We start from the raw sequence: 23,717 nt of genomic DNA, 5'->3' as shown, positions 1-23,717 counted from the left end.
AAATAAAAGATCAAGGTCAACAGCATATAAAGAGATTATATAATGTATTGGTTGAAATTGATTCAGAAATGGAGTTGGTTAAAGATTGTATGGTAAAATGGGCACAAAATTTTCAACAACCTATAATGTTAGAAACATGGGAAAAATTTGGGTGAGGAATGTTAAATTCATAAGCACAAAATTAAAGAGAAAATTTTTATAAAATGTTTTATAGATGGCATTTAGATCCTAAAAAACTGTCATGTATGTATCCAAATGTGAAAGCAAAATGTTGGAGATGTGATTGTGAGGATGCTACCTATTATCATATATGGTGGACTTGCAAAAAAGTTAAAGCCTTTTGGATTAAAATATGGTGGATTATGCAGAACATTTTGAAAAAGAAGATCAAGTTTGTTCCACAGTTCTTTTATTAGGAATAATCTCAGATTGCACTGTTATAGAGACAAAACTGATTCTGAATTTAATAACTGCTGCAAGATTATTGATTGCACAATATTGGAAGAAAGAAGACTTACCTACAATTGGAGAATGGATTAGTAAAGTATCAAATTTAGCAGAAATGGCAAAAATTTCTGCCTACTTGAAAGACTGTACACAAGAAAAATATATTTTGGAATGGAGGAAGTGGATTGATTATATTCAAAATAAGTATCAGATTAAAAAATATCAATTAGTTTTTGAGTGAAGTTAGGAATTATTATGTATTAGTTTAAGAAAGAAGGGAATTGATAGTGTGATGGTGTGAAATGGAATATGTTTTATGTTATATTTTAGATTATGTTTGTTAGTTACAATACCCTGTATTCTGTTCTGGGAAGTCTCGGGGGGGGGGGAATGAGGGGGGGAAGGGGAAGACTATAAATTGATTGGTTGCCATTGTACAGGAATAATGGTAGAATTAAACAAGTTGGAATGGTGTAATGTCGGGACTGCTCGGCAAACACTCCCGAAGGGAAAGGGTAAGGAAAGAGGAGTAAAGAAGGAAGAAAGTAGGTAGGCAGGTGGGTAGGGAGGAAAGAAGGGAGGGAGAAGAAAGGATAGGAGGAGGAGAAGAAGGAGAAGATAGAGGGTTAGAAAGGATGGTAGTGAGAAGTGGGAAAGAGGAGGGGAAGTAGGAAAAGGTGGTGGGGGAAGTTTAAGGAGAAGGTGGTGGGGGAAGTTTAAGAAGGATGAGAAGGGAAGAAAGGATTAAAGGGGGGAGTGGCAGTCGAGCAGCCCTGATTGAGTATAATTTCAGTATAGGACTGATTGTTGGATAAGTGATTGTATTGTACACTGGTCAAATTGTGAGAATTATTATGGAAAAATAAAAATTTTGCAAAAAAAAAAAAAGACCTGGGAAAACCCTGGAAAAGATATTAAAGCAGCAGATTTGTGAACATATAGAAACAAATAAATTGATTAGGAGAAGTCAGGATGGGTTTGTTAAAGGCAAATGATGCCAAACAAACCTTATTGCCTTCTTTGATGAAAGGACTAAATCAGTGGACCAAGGAAATGCTGTGGGTCAGGGGTGAAATCCAAATTTTTTCCCTACCGGTTCTATGGGTGTGGCTTGGTGGGTGTGGCAGGGGAAGGATATTGCAAAATCTCCATTCCCTCACCTCCTGGGGGGAAGGATACTGCAAAATCTCCATTCCTTCCCCACTCTGGGGCCAGCCAGAGGTGGTATTTGCTGGTTCTCCGAACTGCTCAAAATTTCTGCTACCGGTTCTCCAGAACCTGTCAGAACCTGCTGGATTTCATCCCTGCTATGGATATAGTATACTTACTCCAGCAAGGCATTTGGTAAAGTAGACAAAAAAGTAGACAAACCCCTCCTTCTTGAACACTGTGGGATAGACAGCACCGCCACCAGATGGATTTGCAGTTGGCTGACCAACCGCACTCAGCAAGTGGTTCTCAATGAAACAAGGTCTAGATAGAGAGAAGCATGCAGTAGGACATCTCTAGGACAGTATTTCTCAAACTTGACAACTTTAAGATTATGTGAACTCCTAAAATTCTCTAACCACAGGACCGGTTAGAGGTTAGTTAACTGGCACAGGACTGGGCTATTTACGGGACCGCCTGCTGCCACTGATAGCCTCCCATCGACCTGGGAGGGTCTCCTCAGGGTGCCGTCAGCCAAACAATGTCAGCTGGCGACCCCCAGGGGGAGACCCTTCTCTGTGGGGGCACTTACCCTCTGGAATGAGCTTCCTCTGGGGTTACGATTACTCCCCGACCTCCGGACCTTCCGACGCGAGCTCAAGACTTTTTTATTTCATCGCGCAGGGTTGGCCTAATGTATTACTGTTTTAAGAGGGGTTTTATTATTGTTCTTTGAATAATTTTAATTAGGTGCTAGCCAATTTGAATTAGATTTTTATATTGTCTTTTAATTTTATTTATAAATACTGTTTTATGTTGGCTGTAAACCGCCCTGAGTCCTTCGAGAGAAGGGTGGAATAGAAATTTAATAAATAATAATAATAAAAATAATCACCATGAACACAATACTAGGATATTGTCTTCACTTTGGAAGCTGAGGACATGACACCATTTGTCCATTTATGCATTGCAGCCTCTCCAGCCGAGTCTTTTGGGCTACTACCTCCTACAGTTCTCCTTCTACTGGTCCTTGGTCATTACAATTCCTTTTGATGTCAAACAGAAGGTGAGTGAGCTCTGGCAGAAGAGATGTAATCCAGCTGGTCAGGAAACCCCAGTCAGATTCCAGAAGGAAATCTGTGTCTTCTTTTTGGTGCACTATCAGCATTTATGTGGAAGCCCATCTGGCCAATGCAGCTCAGGTAGTTCATTTGAAAACTCCACAGTCGATAAAAAGAAGAGGAAAAGTAAAACAAAACAAAGCAAGGGTGCTAGGTTTTCAATTTTCTGTGACAGTTTCCCAGCCACTCTCACAATCCCTTTCTACCTTCCTCCACCCAGCAGCAGCCAGATACTCTGTTTGCTGGGAAGGAGAGGGGGAAGGGAGAAGGGAGAAAGGAAGGGAAGGGAAAAGGAAGGAAGGAAGACAGGAAGGAAGGAAGGATTTCCAAAACTCTTCACAAGATAAAGAAATATTTCTGAAACAATGACTCAACAGGGCACAGTTGTCTAATTCCACTCAAAACCTCTTCCCCATAATGGGATGTATGGGCCTGCTGGGGGAGCTATAAAATCAATAACCCAGTTATCTTCTCTTCCTGCAGGACTTCAATCTGACAATTTTCCACCATGTGGTTACCATCTTGCTCATTGGCTTCTCCTATTGCCTCAATTTCATCCGCATTGGTTTACTTGTCATCTTCCTACACGATGCTTCCCAAGGTCTGCTGTATGTAAGTTAATGCTCAGGAACACTCTTCCTCTACCCCAAGATTAAAAAAAAAAGAATACTGTCAAGGTTCCAAGGAACAACCCCAAAGAAATTTTGCTTCTTAACTGACAAATACATTATTCCCCTTCCTCTCTTTTTGAAAAAACAACAACTGACTCATCCATGTTTTTTGGAAGGAGGAAATAAATCTGGAAAAGAATTTATACTAGCCTTTTCTTGCCTGCAGTCTGCTAGATGTGTTGGGACCAGCTAAATAATTGCTGCCTTAGTCCCAATCTGAAAGGCTTCTTTGAAGGTCAAGAAAATACAAAATGAAACTAATAATTAAGAGAAAGAAGCAGCATCAAAAAAAATGGGGGTTGAAATTGTTTCAAATTTTCGATATCCAGTTTTGAGTTTAAAAGCATGTTTGTTCTGTATTGAACACACAATGTTTGGAAATGAGCTAACACCCACTTGTGGGATACTAAGATATTCCCATTTGGTTGCAAGCTGGTCTTCATTCAGGTTTCTCTTTAGCATTTTCATATTCTGCAAACTACAATTCCCAGGATCCCACCGGGAGATAGAAATTTGCCATCATACTATGAAAGTTGAGTGTTCTCACAACAGGAGCCTCAAAGGTGCTTTTTCAAGAGACAACTAGACTTTCTGGTTTTTCCTTGAAGACATTTCGCTTCTCATCCAAGAAGCTTTTTCAACTCTGATTGTATGGTGGGGAATGGAAGAATTTAAACTCCTTGCACTCAGCTGGTCATTTGCGTTCTTTTAGTGAGTCGTTAAGCTCTCCTGGAGGTTTATCTTTTTTTTTTATTTGCATTTATATCCCGCCCTTCTCCGAAGACTCAGGGCGGCTTACACTATGTCAAGCAATAGTCTTCATCCATTTGTATATCATATACAAAGTCAACTTATTGCCTCCAACAATCTGGGTCCTCATTTTACCTACCTTATAAAGGATGGAAGGCTGAGTCAACCTTGGGCCTGGTGGGTCTTGAACCTGCAGTAATTGCAAGCAGATGCTGTTAAGAACAGACTGTCTTACCAGTCTGAGCCACAGAGGCCCAATATCTGTGTCCTCAGGATCACCTGAGTGGTGCAAATGGGTGTGGAGACTTCTTGGCTGCAACCAAGTGACTCAACTTCCAAGTGGCCTCAACGACTCACTAAAAGAATGCAAATGACCAGCTGTCTGAAAGAGGTATAAATCCTTCCACCCCACTATCCGGTCAGAGCTAAAGAAGCTCCTTGGATGAGAAGCAAAACATCTTCAAAGTCCAGTTGCCTCTTGAAAAAGAACCTTTGGGACAGCCATGACCTGGATGACTGAGAATCTCCATAGATATCAACGATTTCTACTTCTTTTTCTCTCTTTTTCCCCAGAGTGCAAAGATGTTTAACTACCTGAAGTGGCGGAAAACCTGGAAAACACTCTTTGCCATTTTCTCAGTGCTATTCCTCTTTGTTCGTGGCATCGTTTTCCCTTACAAGTACGTTTCGGGCAGGAATTTAACTGCATCATTTTTTTTGACGTTTCCAATCACATCTTGGGACATCTTTTTTTACATTGTGATGACCAGAACTGGATGCAGTATTCCAAGAGTGGCCGTACTAAGGCTTCCTTAGGACCACTTTACAAAGCCTTGGTACAGCCATACTTGGAATACTGCATCCAGTTTTGGTCAACACAATATAAACAAGATTCTTGTGTCCTCCTCGCCTCCGTCCGAACGATGGCTTAATTAGCCGGCTCTTGGCAGCAAAATAATTAGTGTCTGCCAAGAGCCCTCGATAGCTGCCAAGACGCTGGTGAGTTACAACCTTCAGCTTTAGTCAATCCGTGGATTTGCCTGATACAAAGAGACATACCAGCTCTTGCTGCCTTTTATATCCTGTGGGGTGTGGCTCCATGACTCAGCACTTCCTAGGCCTGGCCCTCCCCTGTTTCTATCGTTCCTGCCTCTCCTGCCTACGAAACCTGGGATTGAGCCAAGCCTGATTGCTGTCAGCTGGGTCTGCAGGCATGGCCTGGGGAGTGGGGAAGAGTCAGGAGAAGGAGGCCTCGTTATCTCTTTCGCTTGGCCTGCTTCTGGCTCCTGGAGCTGATCCAGGGAGGCCGGTGCTTCCAAGGTAAGTCCTGATGGCCCTTCCCCCTCACTGTCCAAATCACTTTCTGGCAGCAGGCCCGGCTCTGAGTCACTTTCTGGCAGCAGGCCCGGCTCCAAGGCACTCTCGGGCATGGGGCCAGGTTCGGGGGCGGGAGCCACAACAAAGATGTTGAGACTCTGGAAAGAGTGCAGAGAAGAGGAAGAAGAATGACTAGGGGGCTGGAGGTTAAAACAAATGAAGAACAGTTGTAGGAATTGGGTATGTGCAGTCTAGAGAATAGAAGGACTAGGGGTGAATGATAGCAATCTTCTAATATTTGAGTGGCTCTTACAAAGATGGGGGTGGTGTGTGGGTTTCAAACCAGGGGTGAAATGCTCCCAGTTCGCACCGGCTCTCCCGATTAGGTAGCGATGGCAGCTGCTGGTTTGGAGGACCGGTAGCAAAAATCCCTGGCCCCGCCCCCTGCCCCTGCTGAGCCGCACCATCAGCAGAGGTTTTTTTTTTACTTTTAAAAGTTTTTCTTCAGCCGAAAACATGCCTTTAAAAGTGAAAAAAAAAACCTCTGATGATCGCGGGGCTGAGCAGAGATCATCAGAACACTTTAAAAGTTTTTTTTTTAAAAAAACCCTCTTCAGCCAAAGGGGAAAAAAAGGAAAAGGAGGGGGGGCTTTAAAAGGCTCCTCTGGCCATCCCAGCTTAGTTCCTCATCACCAGAACCTTAAAAAACATGTTTTCTACATGTTAAAACAATTATTTTAAGAGGTTCTGGGCTGTTATGAGGGAACTTCAGCTGAGATCGCCAGAGGAGCTGACTTTAAAACTTTTTTCCCTCTGGCAATCCCAGAGGAGTTTCCTGATCCTAGCAAGTTTTTAAAATCACTTTTTAACAGCCCCCACTTACAAGAGCCCCCACCCATGCCCACCCAATGCCCCCTCCTCACTTACCTATAATTACTGCTCCTTTCGGGCTGGCAACGCAATGCTTACTTCAGCTACTGATTACAGCTTGCTTTGATTTCCTGCTTTGCTGAATGAGGAACTCTTGGAGTTGAAGTCTACAAACCTAAAGCTACTAAAGTTGGAGACCCCCTGATCTAAAAAAATAAATAAAAAATAATAAAATATTTGTGCAGCTTTCTGAGATTTGGTGTGTTTCTGTAATGTTTCACTCTAACTACACAAACACACAAAATCTCACAAAGCTGTATGTGGCATTTTTTTGTGTGCGTGAGTAAGTTGTGTTGTGTGTGTGTAAAGTGTGAAAGTGTGAGGTTCCTGCTTGTTGCAGGGGCCATTTTGGGTGAAGTGCAGCTGCTTTTACATTATGTGTGAGTCAGTTGTGTTGTGTTGTGTTGTGTAGTGTGTGTGTAAAGTGTGAAAGTTGGTTTTTGGTACCTCTTATTGTTTTGTATACTTTGTTTATTATCTTGATCTTCGGACTTTTCGCCGTGAGCTGAAAACGCACCTATTTATTCAAGCAGGACTGGCTTAAAAGTTTTACTAATTTTAATTGGGGTTATTTATATTTTAAGGTTTTAAATTGTTTTAAATTTTGGGCACCTTGTAATATGTTTTGTTTTAACCTTGTTTTAATGTGTATATTGTGGATTTTTATCTGGCTGTACACCGCCCTGAGTCCTTCGGGAGAAGGGCGGTATAAAAATCGAATAAAATAAATAAATAAATAATAAATTTTTATTATTTATTGTTAGTGGCCACGCCCACCCAGTCATCTGACCACCAAGCCATGCCCACCAATTAAGCCACGCCCACAGAACCAGTAGGGAAAATTTGTAGATTTCCCCCCTGTTTCAAACTATTTTCAAACTATTTTGAAAGTTCCTGTCCTATTGTTCCCTTCATTATATCAAATTAATATTATTGATGCATATTTTTACTTATATATTTTCTTCAATACATGTTGTTTTATCTATGACAATTGTTTGTGTATACTGTTGTGACAAAAAAAACAAAACATTTTCCTCTCTCTTTTTCCATCCCCTCAAGGGTTCTCTACAACACATATTACTATTTGGCGGAGCTCTACCCACCGTATTTTGGCTATTACTTCTTCAACATCCTCCTGATCTCCCTGTATCTTCTCAATGTTTTCTGGGCCTACCTAATCATCCTCATGATTTATAGGTTCCTGATCCATGGCAAGGTAAGGGCAGAAATTGGGCATTTGTGAATTGGACACTAAACACTCGGGAACTGAAGGCATGTGTTGGGGTGGGGGGAGAAGACCACCAATTACTTTGGTTTAACCCTGCTCCACTTTCATTTTTATTCCGTGTTGAGTCTGGTGCAAGATTCCTTGGTTCTGCTGATACTCAGTCTTGCCTCTGGTTTTTCCCAGCTTGAATTATAGATTATAAACTCTGCAGGACACTTGAACCCTGGGCCCTATCTAACAAAATGAAATTCAGTGTAGAGAAAAGTAAAGTCTTCCACTTAGGCAAGAAAAACCAAAAGGAAAACATTTAGACTGGGTAAAACCAGGCTGTTCTGTCCCCTCCCGGCCTCATGATGTTTTTTTGATTCCATTTCCAACATTTGCTAGAATATTTTTAAACATTTTAGCTAACCTAGCCGGTGGTAAGTGCCATCTATAAAACATTTTTATATAAATTTTTATATAAGTTATATAACAATGGCCTCTTAAACATTTTGAAGCCCCTTCTTCTAAAACAGTGGTTCTCAACCTTTATAGTGCTGCGACCCCTTTAATACAATTCCCCACGATGTGGCGACCCCAACCGTAAAATTATTTTCGTTTTGAATTTATCGCGCCTGAAGCCGTATTGGCTAGCGATCTGAACTGCTTGCGACTGCCTTGAGGACGGAGGCATTAAAGCGGAGACTCCTCCCCTATTAAGTTTATGGCGCCTGAAGCCAGATTAGGCTAGCGATTGGGAGTGATTGCAGCTGGCTTGAGAGGGAGACATCAGAGCAAAGATTTCTCTTTTTTTTAATTCATCGCGCCTGCAGCCGAATTTGGCTAGCGATTTGAAGAGCCTGCAGCTGGCTTGTGGAATCAACCATTGGAGCGCGATTCTTCAACTCGCAAGTATACTTCCCAAAGCAAATCGTCATTCAACCTCCAACAGGGTCCCGACCCACAGGTTGAGAACCGCTGTTCTAAAAAGCCATGGGCTTGCCTGTACGCCATGCAAACCATAGCACGGCCCTTGGGGTTTTGTCACCAATGCCAAAGGCCAGTTGTGTGTCTCCACAAAAGATTCGTTTCCCTCTGATGGACTCCAGCCAAGCAGGATTGGTGACATCTCTTTTTCTCTGTTGTAGCTGGAAAAGGATGTGCGGAGCGACTCAGAGGGCAGCGAGGAAGAGGATGTGGATGAAGTGGACCAGAAGGCAGAAGCTATTTTCCAAGGCACCCGAAGGCCAAACAAGGAATAATGGATGGAAACTGATCAAGGAGAGGTTCAACCTACAAATAAGGAGAAATTTTCTGACAGTGAGAACAATCAACCAATGGAACAGAAGTTGCCTTCAGAAGTTCTGGGAGCTTCATCACTCGAAGCTTTCAAAAAGAGACTGGACGGCCATCTGTCAGAAATGCTATATAGGGTCTCGTGCTTGGGCAGAGGGTTGGACTAATGACCTACAAAGTTCTTTCCAACTCTGTTATTCCATTCCATTCCATTCCTCTATTCTGTTCTATTCTATTCTATTCTATTCTATTCTATTCTATTCTATTCTATTCTATTCTATTCTATTCTATTCCCATCCCATTTCTATTTCTATTTCTATTATTTCTATTTTATTGTCAGGCAAACAGGAGCATCGTGAGGTAAACCACAAACAACATACAGCACAGATAGAAGAAAAGGGCGGGAGAAAAGGGAAACTCCCCCTTTACACCCAGAGCAACCAATCACAGTGTAGATTGTCTCATGCACGAACAGACAAGTTAGTCAGGAACATCATGAGGTAAATCGTGAAGGAGCAGACAATATAGTCAGCAACACAGGAAAAACATGAGGTAAATTAAACAGTATATAGAACACACAGAAGAAAAAAGGCGAGGAAAAAAGGGAAACTCCCCCTTTATGTTTACAGCATCCAATCACAGTTTAGCTTACCTCATGCATGAGTAGACAAGCTAGTCAGGAACACAGGAATATTGTGAGGTAAATCAAACAGTATACAGAACACAAACAGACTAGATGAGCTACAAAGTTCCTTTCAACTCTGCTATTCTGTTCTGTTCTGTTCCTACTCCTACTCCTACTTTTTTGTCAGGCAAACAGGAGCATCATGATTTATATTGATTGTTTCCTAATATGATTTGATTGCTTATTTGCACCCTATGACTCTCATTAAGTGTTGTACCTTATGATTCTTGATGAATGTATCTTTTCTTTTATGCACACTGAGAGCCTATGCACCAAGACAAATTCCTTGTGTGTCCAATCACATTTAGCCAATAAAGAATTCCGTTCCGTTCATTTCCATTCCGTTCCATTCCATTCTATGAGGTAAATCACAAACAATACCCACAGCAACCAATCATAGTATATAGGCTCACGCAGGACCCCACACTTTCTACGAGGGAGATGGAAACATTGGGAAACTCTGCCCTAGAATATAAACTGAGACTGAACCTCCTCCTTCTAGCACTGATGATGTCACCTAGTTTGGTTTGGAGAAGGGAAGGAGGAGGTGAAAGGAAGGAGGAGGAGGAGAGAAGGAGGAGGAGGAGGGAAGGAGGAGGAAAAGGAGAAAAGAAGAAGGGGCAGAAGAGAAGGGAAGGTAGAGGAGGAGAAGGGGAGGAAGAGGAGAAGGCAATGAGAAGGAGGAGAAGGGGGGAGGAAGAGAAGGAAAGAAGGAAGAGGAAGAGGGGAGGAGGAAGAGGAGATAGGAAGGAGGAGAGGAGGAGGAGGAGGAGGGAAGGAGTTGGAAAAGGAGAAGGTGATGAGAAGGGGAAGAGGAGGAAGAGGAGGAGGGGAGGAGGAAGAGGAGAAGGGAAGGAGGAGAAGGAGAAGAAGAAGGAAAGGAGGAGGGGAATAAGAGGAGGAGGAGGAGGGGAGGAGGAGGAGGAGGAAGAGGAGAAGGCGACGAGAAGGAGGAGAAGGGGAGGAGGAAAAGAAGGAAAGGAGGAGGAGAGAAGAAGAGAAGGAGAAGGAGGAGGGAAGGATTTGGAAGAGGAGAAGGTGATCAGGAGGCGGAGAAGGGGAAGAGGAGGAAGAGGAGGAGGAAAGAAGGAAGAGGAGGAGGAAGATAAGGGGAGGAGGAGGAGGAAGAGGAGGAATATAGGCTCCTTGGTGCTCTCTGAGCTTAGTTATTTGCTTGCAGAAGTTTCATTACCCAACTGGGTAACTTCATCAGTGCAGGTGCCAGCTACTGTATCTAAATAGGGAGCAATCCAGTCAACCCCTCAGTTCAAGATTCTAGTTGCTACCTATAAAGAGCTAAATGGCATTGGGAATAAATAACTAATGGATACCTTCCTGGAATATTCTGCATATCATACCTGGCCTTCAGTGCCTGCTAAAAGCCCTATATACATATAAGAGTCTTAGTGGACAACCAATTAATATGAGCCAACAGTGTGTGCCTGTGCCAAAAAAGCCAATGCAATCCTAAATTGCATAACAGAGGGATACAATCAAGATCAAGTGAGGTACTAATACCATATTCTATAAAGCGCTAGTAAGAACACACCTAGAGTACTGCATCCAGTTTTGGTCACCACACTATAAAAAAGATGTTGAGGCCATAGAAAGAATGCAGAGAAGAGCAACCAGGATGATTAGGGGACTGACCTATGTTTAACTCCTAGAATCATCTATTGCAATGTCCTTCCTGTTGAAGACGACTTCAGCTTCAATCACAACAATACAAGAGCAAACAATAGATTTAAATTTAATGTTAACGGCTTCAATCTTGATTGCAGAAAATACGACTTCAGTAACAGAGTTATTAATGCTTGGAATGCACTACCTGACTCTGTGGTCTCTACTCAAAATCCCCAAAGCTTCAACCAAAGACTATCTACTATTGACTTCACCCCATTCCTAAGGGGTCTGTAAGGGCACAAACGTGCCTACCGTTCCTGTCCTATTGTTTCCTTCCATTATATCCAATTTATATAGTTATTGCATACTTATATATATGCTATATAATATATAGTTACTTCATGCTTATGCTTATATATACTGTTGTGACAAAATAAATAAATAAATAAATAAAATAAAATAAAATAAAACAATGCACGCCACGCCTAAGAAATTCCCCCCAACCCCCTTATTGTCTTAAGTCATCCTTTTAGTTGTTTTACACTTTAAAGGGTTATCTTGGCGATTTCCATCCATCTACCAATATCTTACCTTATTTACTTGTAATTTTTACCTTGGGCCAATGTTCCTGTCTCCTGATAGGATTTTTTCCCCAGGTGTAAGTTCCTGTCTCCTGGTAAGCTCTTAGCAAGTCATAATACCTTACCATTTGTAGACACTTTGCATAGTCAGGGAAACAGCAGACAGACGGTCTCATACTTTGGTATTACATTTGTTAAGCTTTATAAAAGAATAGCCTTTATTTATTTCCTTTAATGGCCTGGGCTCTCCTGCTTGAGCAGGGGGTTGGACTAGAAGACCTCCAAAGTCCCTTCCAACCTACTAACACCCAAAACTAGGTATGCACGCCCCTTACCTCTTCAACACCAATCATATCAGATCTCAAATGCAAATTGATAAATGCAAGAAGCATAGTCAACAAATTACCTGAATTTATCCTCTTATTAAACAGTGGCACATTTGATATCATTTTTGTTTGTGAAACATGGCTGAATTCATCCCTTCCTGACTCCATTATCTCAAACAAAGAATATCAAGTCTATCGATCAGATCGGGAAAACCGAAGAGGTGGTGGAGTGGCTATCTTTTACAAAAAGACACTGAATCTAAAAATATCCAAGTAGCACATAAACTCTCTTCCTGAAACTATAGTATGCGACCTATCCCTTGACACTACTCTTGATTCTTACTATGCTACAGAGCCCCGACTATGACATTACCCACGCAAATATGGTAACCTCAATGCTAACATGGACTACCTCTTGCCCATACCCTCTTATCTTCCTGGGTGACTTAAATCTACCTCTCATTAACTGGACAACCAATGAATGTTCAACTGACCCAATCCATACTACACTATACAACGCTGTTACAAACCTAGGTCTTGAACAACTTGTAACTAACAATACAAGACTCAACAACTGCCTTGACCTCATCTTCTGCAACAATCCAAACTCAATTTACGGGCTACAAATTAAAGAAACTATTTCAAACAGTGACCACTGCATGATTGATTTTCGTCTCAATATACGTCCATACTTAAATCGTCATAACACCAGAACTCCCAACTACAACTTCAAGAAAGCCAATTACGACCTTATAAACAACGATCTTTCATTTCTGAACTGGCAAAATCTGTTTGCAACCTGCATAACCGCTGATGACCTCTATAGAGTCTTCCTACTTGAAATCAATAGAGTCATTAAATTATATGTACCACGAATGACTACCATGTCCAAGAAAACAAACTACCCATATCAATAAAAAGCTTCAATCAAAAAAATCCTCTGAAAAGAAACAAAAAGGCTATGTTACAAACTTCAGAAACCGCTACAGAAACATATGCAACCAAATAAAACTGAATGCACAAATTACCACACCAAGCAAGAAGAAAACCTTCTACGCACAAATTCCAATCGTGCCTTTTATAATTTTGTCAACAGTAAACTTAAAGATTCAAGATCCATCCCACCACTAAAAGATTCTAACAACAAAGAATGCAATGACGAAACAGTCAAAGCAAACCTCTTCAACATTTTCTTTGGCTCAGTTTTGTTAACTCCGATAACACATATCCAACATTACACAAACGAACCAGCAATGACTATGATGATTTAACTCATATAGATTTCACAGAAGACAACGTTGGTAAAGCTCTTCACAACTTAAAACCATCGCTTTCTATTGGACCTGATGGTCTATGTGCATATTTCTTAAAAAAACTTTCCATTAATATAGCTGAACCCCTAAGTATTATCTTTGATAAAGCTTTCACTACCAGTTCTCTTCCCAAACTTTGGTCACTAGCCACAGGCATCCCCATCTTCAAAAAGGAGACCCCAGCTTAGTCGAAAACTACAGACCGATCTCTCTTTGCTGTGCCACCTGCAAAGTCATGGAATCTATCATCAACCAATCCATTACCTCACACTTAGAAACTAACAACCTACTCTCCAACAAACAATTTGGTTTCAGGAAAAAGTTATCATGTAACTTACAACTTCTCCACTGCAAAAACATATGGACTTCAAATCTAGATCAAGGCAAATCAATAGATGCAATCTACATAGACTTCTGCAAAGCTTTCGACTCAGTAGTACACGATAAACTTCTCCTTAAACTAACATCCTATGGCATCTCAGGACCCCTCCACAAATGGATATCTGCTTTTCTGTCTAACAGACAAGTGGTCAAAATTGGCAATGCTTTATCAAATCCTGTTCCTGTCAAGAGTGGAGTTCCTCAAGGCAGCGTCCTTGGACCAACACTCTTTATTCTATACATTAATGATCTTTGTGACCATATCTCAAGTAATTGTGTTCTCTTTGCTGACGATGTCAAACTATTTAACACCACAGACAACACTTCTATCATTCAAAACGACCTTGACCATCTAACCGCTTGGTCTAAAAATTGGCAGCTCCAAATTTCAACCAGCAAATGCTCAGTCTTACATATAGGAAAAAAGAACCCAAAACTAAGTACATACTAGATGGACATTACCTTACAGACGACCCCCATCCCGTTAAAGACCTTGGAGTTTTCATGTCAAATGATCTAAGTGCCAAAGCCCACTGCAACTACATAGCAAAAAAGCTCTAAGAGTTGTAAACCTAATTTTATAGCTTCTTTTCCAAAACACCACACTACTAACCAGAGCATATAAAACATTTGCTAGACCAATTCTAGAATACAGCACACCTGTTTGGAACCCTCACCACATCTCTGACATCAATACAATTGAACATGTCCAGAAATATTTTACAAGAAGAGTTCTCCATTCCTCTGAAAACAACAAAATACCTTATCCCACCAGACTTGAAATCTAGATCAAGGCAAATCAATAGATGCAATCTACATAGACTTCTGCAAAGCTTTTGACTCAGTAGTACACGATAAACTTCTCCTTAAACTAACATCCTATGGCATCTCAGGACCCCTCCACAAATGGATATCTGCTTTTCTGTCTAACAGACAAGTGGTCAAAATTGGCAATGCTTTATCAAATCCTGTTCCTGTCAAGAGTGGCGTTCCTCAAGGCAGCGTCCTTGGACCAACACTCTTTATTCTATACATTAATGATCTTTGTGACCATATCTCAAGTAATTGTGTTCTCTTTGCTGACGATGTCAAACTATTTAACACCACAGACAACACTTCTATCATTCAAAACGACCTTGACCATCTAACCGCTTGGTCTAAAAATTGGCAGCTCCAAATTTCAACCAGCAAATGCTCAGTCTTACATATAGGAAAAAAGAACCCTAAAACTAAGTACATACTAGATGGACATTACCTTACAGACGACCCCCATCCCGTTAAAGACCTTGGAGTTTTCATGTCAAATGATCTAAGTGCCAAAGCCCACTGCAACTACATAGCAAAAAAAGCTCTAAGAGTTGTAAACCTAATTTTGTAGCTTCTTTTCCAAAACACCACACTACTAACCAGAGCATATAAAACATTTGCTAGACCAATTCTAGAATACAGCTCACCTGTTTGGAACCTCACCACATCTCTGACATCAATACAATTGAACGTGTCCAGAAATATTTTACAAGAAGAGTTCTCCATTCCTCTGAAAACAACAAAATACCTTATCCCACCAGACTTGAAATCCTAGGCTTAGAAAACTTGGAACTCCGCCGCCTTCGACAAGACCTAAGTTTAACTCACAGAATCATCTATTGTAATGTCCTTCCTGTCAAAGACTACTTCAGCTTTAATTGCAATAATACAAGGGCAACCAATAGATTTAAACTTAATGTAAACCGCTTTAATCTAGATTGCAGAAAATATGACTTCTGCAACAGAATCATCAGTGCTTGGAATACTTTACCTGACTCTGTGGTCTCTTCCCATAATCCTAATAGCTTTAACCAAAAACTTTCTACTATTGACTTCGCCCCATTCCTAAGAGGACCATAAGGGGCGTGCATAAGCGCACAAACGTGCCTACCGTTCCTGTCCTATTGTTTTTCTTTTCTTCTTCCTATATATGTTTATATGTGTATATACTACATAATCTTTTTGTATGATGTTGTGACAAATAAATAAATAAAATAAATAAATAAAAAACTCTGTTATTCTGTTAACCTTTGCTGTTCTGAACCAGTCTGTTTCTGCAAGTTGTGTACAGTACATTGTATGGCTTTCTTACAGGTGAACGGATTTGGCAAGCAGAGAATGAGGTGCTCTGGGATTTGCAGTTCTCTCTCTCTCTCTCTCTCTCTCTCTCTCTCTCTCTCTCTCTCTCTCTCTCTCTCTCTCTCTCTCTCTCTTTCATTCTCTCTGTCTTATTCTTTTATTCTCTGTCTCTTTTCTCTCTCTCTCCCTCTCTCCCTCTCCCTCTCTCCTTATTCTCTCTCTCATTTTCTCTCTCTTTCTCTCTCCCCCTCTCATTTCTCATTTTCTCTCTCACTTATTCTTTCTCATTCTCTCTCTCATTCTCTCTCTCTCTCTCTCTCTCTCTCTCTCTTTCTCTTTAACATAACATAACATAACAACAGAGTTGGAAGGGACCTTGGAGGCCTTCTAGTCCAACCCCCTGCCCAGGCAGGAAACCCTACACCATCTCAGTCAGATGGTTATCCAACATTTTCTTAAAAATTTCCAGTGTTGGAGCATTCACAACTTCTGGAGGCAAGTCGTTCCACTTATTAATTGTTCTAACTGTCAGGAAATTTCTCCTTAGTTCTCAGTTGCTTCTCTCCTTGATTAGTTTCCACCCATTGCTTCTTGTTCTACCCTCAGGTGCTTTGGAGAATAGTTTGACTCCCTCTTCTTTGTGGCAGCCCCTGAGATATTGGAACACAGCTATCATGTCTCCCCTAGTCCTTCTTTTTATTAAATTAGACATACCCAGTTCCTGCAACCGTTCTTCATATGTTTTAGCCTCCAGTCCCCTAATCCTCTTTGTTGCTCTTCTCTGCACTCTTTCTAGAGTCTCAACATCTTTTTTACATTGTGGCGACCAAAACTGGATGCAATATTCCAAGTGTGGCCTTACCAAGGCATTATAAAGTGGTATTAACACTTCACGTGATCTTGATTCTATCCCTCTGTTTATGCAGCCCAGAACTGTGTTGGCTTTTTTAGCAGCTGCTGCACACGGCTGGCTCATATCTAAATGGTTATCCACTAGGACTCCAAGATCCCTCTCACAGGTCTTTCATTCTCTCTGTCTCATTCTTTCATTCTCTCTCTCTTTTCTCTCTCACTCACTCTCCCTTTCTCCTTCTCCTCCTCCTCCTTTCCTTCTGCTCCACTCCCCTTCCCTCTCTCTTTTCCCCTCCTCTCCCTCTCTCGTCAGAGCTACTCCAGGAAAGGCGCAGAAATGGGAAGACCTTTGATCAGTCGAAGGGAGCGAGTGACCCTGCGCGCTCCTGCCCTGTGATGCCCCTTGGCATCTTGCCAAGGAATTCAGGGAAGGCGGTCCCTCTGCAGTTCCACCCAGCCATCCACGGACGGACGCCCGTCTTCTCTCTCTCCCGGATCGGAGCTGGCAAAAGAGCAGCCCAAGTCCCAGGCGGCGGCAGGTCTGGTTTTGAGACGCAGAACACCGGGATGGGGTGGGGAGAGCATTTAGGATGGCTGGAGAGCATCATTCCGGGTACCCAAAAGGGGGTTGGAGGAAGCGCCGGGCGTCCTTTTCGGGGAGGGAGGAATCAACGCTGTTTGTCGGAGCGGTGGGCGGGTGGGAGGGAGGAGAAGAGACCCCCGTCCTGTGTTCGCTCAACCAGCCCGAGCAGAAGCGGCTCCGAGATAGAAGAGGCGTCGCTGTCCCCGGCTGAGTTTCGTTTCTCTTTCCCGATTCGGACTCCCGCGGTAGAAGCTGCTTGTGGGGACGCTCCGGGCGGGTTTCCTTCAGGTTCTGGGTCCCCGTGTGAATCCAGAGAAAGGTGGATTCAGGACCCAAGTTCTCTATCCCGGGCAGAAATTCCGTTTCCGACTTTCCCGTGCAGAAATTCCGTTTCAGAGCTTTCGTTGCCAGACCAAAGATGCTGTTCAAAGAACTTTATTTATTTATTTATTTATTTTATTTTGTCACAACAATATATGTAGGAATCATACAAAAGATTATATAGTATATAAACATATATGGGTAAATATAAGGAGGTATAAGCATATATATATGAAGAAGAAAAGAAAAACAATAGGACAGGAACGGTAGGCACGTTTGTGCGCTTATGCACGCCCCTTATGGTCCTCTTAGGAATGGGGTGAGGTCAATAGTAGAAAGTTTTTGGATAAAACTTTTAGGATTATGGGAAGAGACCACAGAGTCAGGTAAAGTATTCCAAGCACTGATGATTCTGTTACAGAAGTCATATTTTCTGCAATCTAGATTAAAGCGGTTGACATTAAGTTTAAATCTATTAGTTGCTTCGCTGGATCGTTTCCCAAATTCTCCCCTCCCCCCCCAAAAAAAGTCAATTTGGTTCAGTTGGGCAGCAAAAGTAAATGTTTGACACAGGGATGTGGTTAAAAAGGTGCTTTTTTTTTTTTTTCCCCAGAGGCAACTGGACTTTCTGATTTCTTTTTGAAGATGTTTCGCTTCTTATCCAAGAATGAGAAGTGAAACGTCTTCAGAGAAAAACCAGAAAGTCCAGTTGCCTCTGTGGGGGGAAAAAACCCACCTTTGGGATAACCATGAGCCGGATGATTGAGAATCTCCATAGACATCCACATCTCTGACATCAATACAATTGAACGTGTCCAGAAATATTTTACAAGAAGAGTTCTCCACTCCTCTGAAAACAACAAAATACCTTATCCCACCAGACTTGAAATCCTAGGCTTAGAAAACTTGGAACTCCGTCGCCTTCGACAAGACCTAAGTTTAACTCATAGAATCATCTATTGTAATGTCCTTCCTGTCAAAGACTACTTCAGCTTTAATTGCAATAATACAAGGGCAACCAATAGATTTAAACTTAATGTCAACCGCTTTAATCTAGATTGCAGAAAATATGACTTCTGTAACAGAATCATCAGTGCTTGGAATACTTTACCTGACTCTGTGGTCTCTTCCCATAATCCTAAAAGCTTTAACCAAAAACTTTCTACTATTGACCTCACCCCATTCCTAAGAGGACCATAAGGGGCGTGCATAAGCGCACAAACATGCCTACCGTTCCTGTCCTATTGTTTTTCTTTTCTTCTTCCTATGTATATATATATATATGCTTATACCTCCTAACATTTACTCATATATATGATTATATGTTTATATACTATATAATCTTTTTGTATGATGTTGTGACAAAATAAATAAATAAATAAATAAATAAATAAATAAATAAATAAATAAATAAATAAATAAATAAATAAATAAACAAACAAACATTGGGGATGTGATCTTCCTAGATATGGAGGAGCGACCTGGCAGGTGACAAACAAGCTTTTCCCTGTTGCAATAGAATAGAATTCAGCTTCAGTCGCAACAATACAAGAGCAAACAATAGATTCAAACTTAATGTCAACCGCTTCAAACTTGATTGCAGAAAATATGACTTCTGTAACAGAGTTGTTAACGCTTGGAATTCATTACCTATAGTCTCTACTCAAAACCCCAAAAGCTTTAACCAAAAACTGTCTACTATTGACCTCACTCCATTCCTAAGAGGTCTGTAAGGGGCGTGCATAAGAGCACAAAAGTGCCTACCGTTCCTGTCCTATTGTTCCCTTCATTATAGTATTATATGCATACTTTTACTTATACTTTTACTTACATATACTTTTTTCTCACATGATGGGTTATTGTTTATGTTGATGATTGTATATACTGTTGTGACAAAATGTGGTGGTCCTGTCACAAAGCGAAACAATACTGGAGCAAAATTAAATCACAACTGGAAGAAATTATTAAACAAAATATAGAAATGAGGCCAGAAACATTTTTACTAGGAATACTTTCAGGGTCTTATGAAAAAGAAATACGGTATTTAGTTATTCATATAATTACAGCAGCACGAAGAGTTGACGCACAGAATTGGAAAAACAGTAATATACCAACCGAAGATAAATGTGATTAAAAAAGTTTGGGAATGTGCGGAAATGGATAAGCTTACGAAGGAGATACAAGACAAAGAGGAAACAGAATATTACCTAGTATGGGAGAAATGGTATAAATGATTGGAGGAAAAAGAAAAAAGACAAGGAAAGATTAAATAATGGTTGAAATAGGAGAAGATATGTAAGAACAAATGGGAGGAAACAAAAATTGTTGAAAGGAAATAGTGTACACATTTATGTTTATGTATATATGTAAATAAAATGATTATAAAATTAGAAATATATGTTTTCATTAGGATAAGGGGGGGGAAATGTATAACTATTGGTTACCGACGCAAAACTGTTGAAAAGAAAAAAGTGTCAAATTTTCTTTTTCTTTTTTTAAAAAAAATCTAATAAAAGTATTTTTTTTAAAGAAACCCAGTGATTCGCTTAACAAATGTGGTGAGAAAAGTCGTAAAATAGGGCAAAGCTCACTTCACAAATTTCTGTCCTAACAACTTAAATTTTGGCCTCCAGTCATACGTTGAGGGCTACCTGTATTCTTAGTCAACCGGAGGTTTGAAGGTCTTCAGATGAACTCCCAGAGTTCCTCAGCTAGCAAAGCTGGCTGAGGAACTCTGGGAGTTGAAGTCCACAAGTCTTAAAGGGACCAAAGTTGGAGACCCCTGCTCCAGAGGGTTATAGTTGCAACTCCTAAAATTCTGCAGACAAGGTAGTTCTGGAGGACAGAGAGTTCAGGTAAGAAATGACTTTTTAGATGAGTCCCAATACAGCAGCTGAGAGGAGGAGTCCCACTCTACAGCTGAGTCAGAAGTGGAAAAATGGGATGGTTGTGCGTAGGAGCCAAAGGCTCTTTGAGATGGTGGCAACCAACCAACTGACATCTTCCATCTTCTGTGGTGTCTCCAGTGACTGGGGAAAGGAAAGAGGAGAAGACCAGCTGTTGAACATCAAGAGAAACTCAGCTAAAGCTGCTTTTTACACGACACACTTTGCCAGTTCAGCTCCAGGTGATGTTGGTATTTTCTTTTAGAATAGAATAGAATGAACAAGCTGGAAGGGACCTTGGAGGTCTTCTAATCCAGCCCCCTGCTCAAGCAGGAGAACCTGTACTATTTCAGACAAGTGACTGTCTAGTCTCTTCCTGAAAACCTCCAGTGATGGAGCACCCACAACTTCTGGTGGCAAGCTGTTCCACTGATTAATTGTCCTCCCTGTTAGGAAGTTTCTCCTTAATTCCAGGTTGCCTCTCTCCTTGATGAGTTTCCAACCATTGTTTCTTGTCTTGACTTCTGATGCTTTGGAGAATAATTTGACCCCCTCTCCTTTCTCACAGCCCCTCATATACTGGAAGATTGCTATCATGTCACCCCTAATTCTTCTTTTCATTAGAAAAAAGATTTCTAATGAAATGAGCCAAGCTCAAATCATGCAGCCATTCTTCATATATTTTAGTCTGCAGGCCTTTGATATTTGCACACAGGACGTACAATAATACATGTGGGAAACATAGCAGTGTGCTTATATTCATTAAAGTCATGCATGCAGAACTATATTGTTTATCTTTTATGGATTGAAAGCTGCACTATCAGTATAATACCACTTTATAATGCCTTGGTAAGGCCACACTTGGAATATTGTATTCAGTTTTGGTTGCCACGATGTAAAAAAGATGTGGAGACTCTAAAAAGAATGCAGAGAAGAGCAACCAAGAGGATTAGGGGACTGGAGGCTAAAACCTATGAAGAACGGTTGCAGGAACTGGGTATGTCTAGTTTAATGAAAAGAAGGACTAGGGGAGACATGAGAGCAGTGTTCCAATATCTCAGGGGTTGCCGCAAAGAAGAGGGAGTCGGGCTGTTCTCCAAAGCACCTGAGGGAAGAACAAGAAGCAATGGGTGGAAACTAATCAAGGAAAGAAGCAACTTAGAACTAAGGAGAAATTTCCTGACAGTTAGAACAATTAATAAGTGGAACGACTTGCCTCCAGAAGTTGTGAATGCTCCAACACTGGAAATTTTTAAGAAAATGTTGGATAACCATCTGTTTGAAATGGTGTAGGGTTTCCTGCCTGGGCAGGGGGTTGGACTAGAAGGCCTCCAAGATCCCTTCCAATTCTGTTGTTGTTGTTGTTGTTGTTGTTGTTGTTGTTGTTGTTATTGTACAAACTCAAACATCTAATCCGTCTGCAGATTAAGAAATCAATCCAGTTTTTGAGTTAAAAAAAAATGCAAACAAAATGTGGTTTAAATCCTCTAAAAGGACATTGTAGCAGATGATTTAATGCTCGGGTCATACCGAAGGCGGCATAGTTCTAAATTTTCTAAAGCCAGAATTTCAAGTCTGGTGGCATAAGTCTGGTGACTACTTCAGCTTCAATCACAACAATACATTTACGAGCACACAATAAATTTAAGCTTAATGTGAACCGCTCCAATCTCGATTGCAGAAAATATGACTTCAGCAACAGAGTTGTTAATGCCTGGAATGCACTACCAGATTCTGTGATCTCTTCCCAAAATCCCCAAAGCTTTCTTGCTTGCTTGCTTGCTTGCTTGATTGATTGATTGATTTAAATTTCTATACCGCCCTTCTCCCAGGACGGTTTACAGCCAAAATAAAACAATAGATACAAAAATTAAAACAAATTTAAAAGACAAATATTCAAATTTGGCTAGAACTATAAAAACCCAATAGAAAATCCATTTAAAAACCATTAGGCCAGTCCTGTGCGATGGAACAGAAACATTTTCAGCTCGCGTCGAAAGGTCTGGAGATAAGGGAGTTGGCGGATCCCTGGTGGTAGCTCGTTCCAGAGGGTTGGAGCCCCCACAGAGAAGGCCCTCCCCCTGGGGGTCGCCAGCCAACATTGTCTGGCCGACGGCACCCTGAGGAGACCCTCCCTATGGGAGCGCACTGGTCGATGGGAGGCCACCGATAGCAGCAGGCGGTCCCGTAAATAACCCGGTCCTTTAACCAAAGACTATCTACTATTTCCTAAGAGGTCTGTAAGGGGCGTGCATAAGAGCACCAGCGTGACCTACCGTTCCTGTCCAAAGGTTCCCTTTGATTGTATCCAATTTCATATAGTTATTACATACTTATGATTATATATATGCTTATATATTGTATAGTTATTTCATGCTTATGCTTATATATAAGGTTGTGACAAATAAAATAAATAAATAAAGGTATTTTGGTGGAACGCGTCTCCCCATAGCTTGCCAAGCAACGCCTTGACAAAGACTGCAAGGTCAGGATCTCCTTAGTCTGAAGGAGATGGAGTAATGTTGCTGGAGTAGGAAGGGCCGAGAGGGCCCCTTCCTTCTGAAAAACACTCGATCAGTGTCTCATTTCACCCCCTGCCTTTCTTCTCTCTTCCCAGGGAAATGGCTCGGATCACTCAGTGGCTTTTGAGAGAGGAATACTGGCTACCTCCAGGATTCACCTGGGAGGACATGCAGGAGACGGGGAACATCCTCTATCCCCAACCCCATCACCTCCTGCTCTGCCTCCCCGTCGCTCTCCTGCTGGTCGGCCTCCGGTTCTTGTTTGAAAGGCAAGCTCTTCATTCGGCTCTTTCAGCCAAAACCAAGGAGCAGTGGAAGGAAGAGGCCCTCCCCCACCTATTTGGAGAGACCTTTCCTTCCCTCCCCACCCAAATGCTTGACACAGTGGGATGTCCCTTTTACCTTTAGCAGTCATTTTGGATGAACTGAATTTGTAAGATTGACAAATACGAGAGCCAATGAAAATTGAACATGGCATTATTATGAGCCACAGTGGCGCACTGGTTAGAGTGCAGTAGTGCAGGCTACTTCTGCTGCCTGCTAGCTGCCTGCAATTTGGTAGTTCGAATCTCACCAAGCTCAAGGTTGACTCAGCCTTCCAGCCTTCTGAGGTCGGTAAAATGAGGACCCAGATTGTTGAGGGCAACA

General features: G+C 41.4%; 2 protein-coding genes across 3 annotated transcripts in view; both read left to right on the top strand.

Annotated features, from left to right (window-relative positions):
• Positions 1-23,717, top strand: part of LOC131188403 (ceramide synthase 4-like) — a 61,339-nt gene that overhangs the window by 22,573 nt on the left and 15,049 nt on the right. The window contains exons 7-11 of one of the 2 annotated variants that reach the window (XM_058163655.1): positions 2,570-2,662; positions 3,201-3,329; positions 4,712-4,818; positions 7,445-7,601; positions 8,744-9,909. The exons of the other annotated variant lie outside the window; for it this stretch is intronic. Coding sequence (XP_058019638.1) covers positions 2,570-2,662; positions 3,201-3,329; positions 4,712-4,818; positions 7,445-7,601; positions 8,744-8,857 — 600 coding nt within the window. The 3' untranslated portion in view covers positions 8,858-9,909. Of the gene's footprint in view, positions 1-2,569; positions 2,663-3,200; positions 3,330-4,711; positions 4,819-7,444; positions 7,602-8,743; positions 9,910-23,717 lie in introns of those variants that run through there. 2 annotated transcript variants of the gene reach the window in all.
• LOC131188404 (ceramide synthase 3-like) lies at positions 16,687-23,531 on the top strand. Its single transcript, XM_058163657.1, has 2 exons — positions 16,687-17,297; positions 23,165-23,531. The coding sequence occupies exons 1-2, from the start codon at positions 17,155-17,157 to the stop codon at positions 23,475-23,477; spliced, it is 456 nt and encodes a 151-aa protein (XP_058019640.1). The 5' UTR covers positions 16,687-17,154; the 3' UTR covers positions 23,478-23,531.

This window comes from Ahaetulla prasina, chromosome 1 (assembly GCF_028640845.1).
Source record: "Ahaetulla prasina isolate Xishuangbanna chromosome 1, ASM2864084v1, whole genome shotgun sequence".
NCBI classification, from domain to species: domain Eukaryota; kingdom Metazoa; phylum Chordata; class Lepidosauria; order Squamata; family Colubridae; genus Ahaetulla; species Ahaetulla prasina.
The sequence above is the reverse complement of the archived record's forward strand: the minus strand, read 5'-3'. Positions and strand labels throughout refer to the sequence as shown.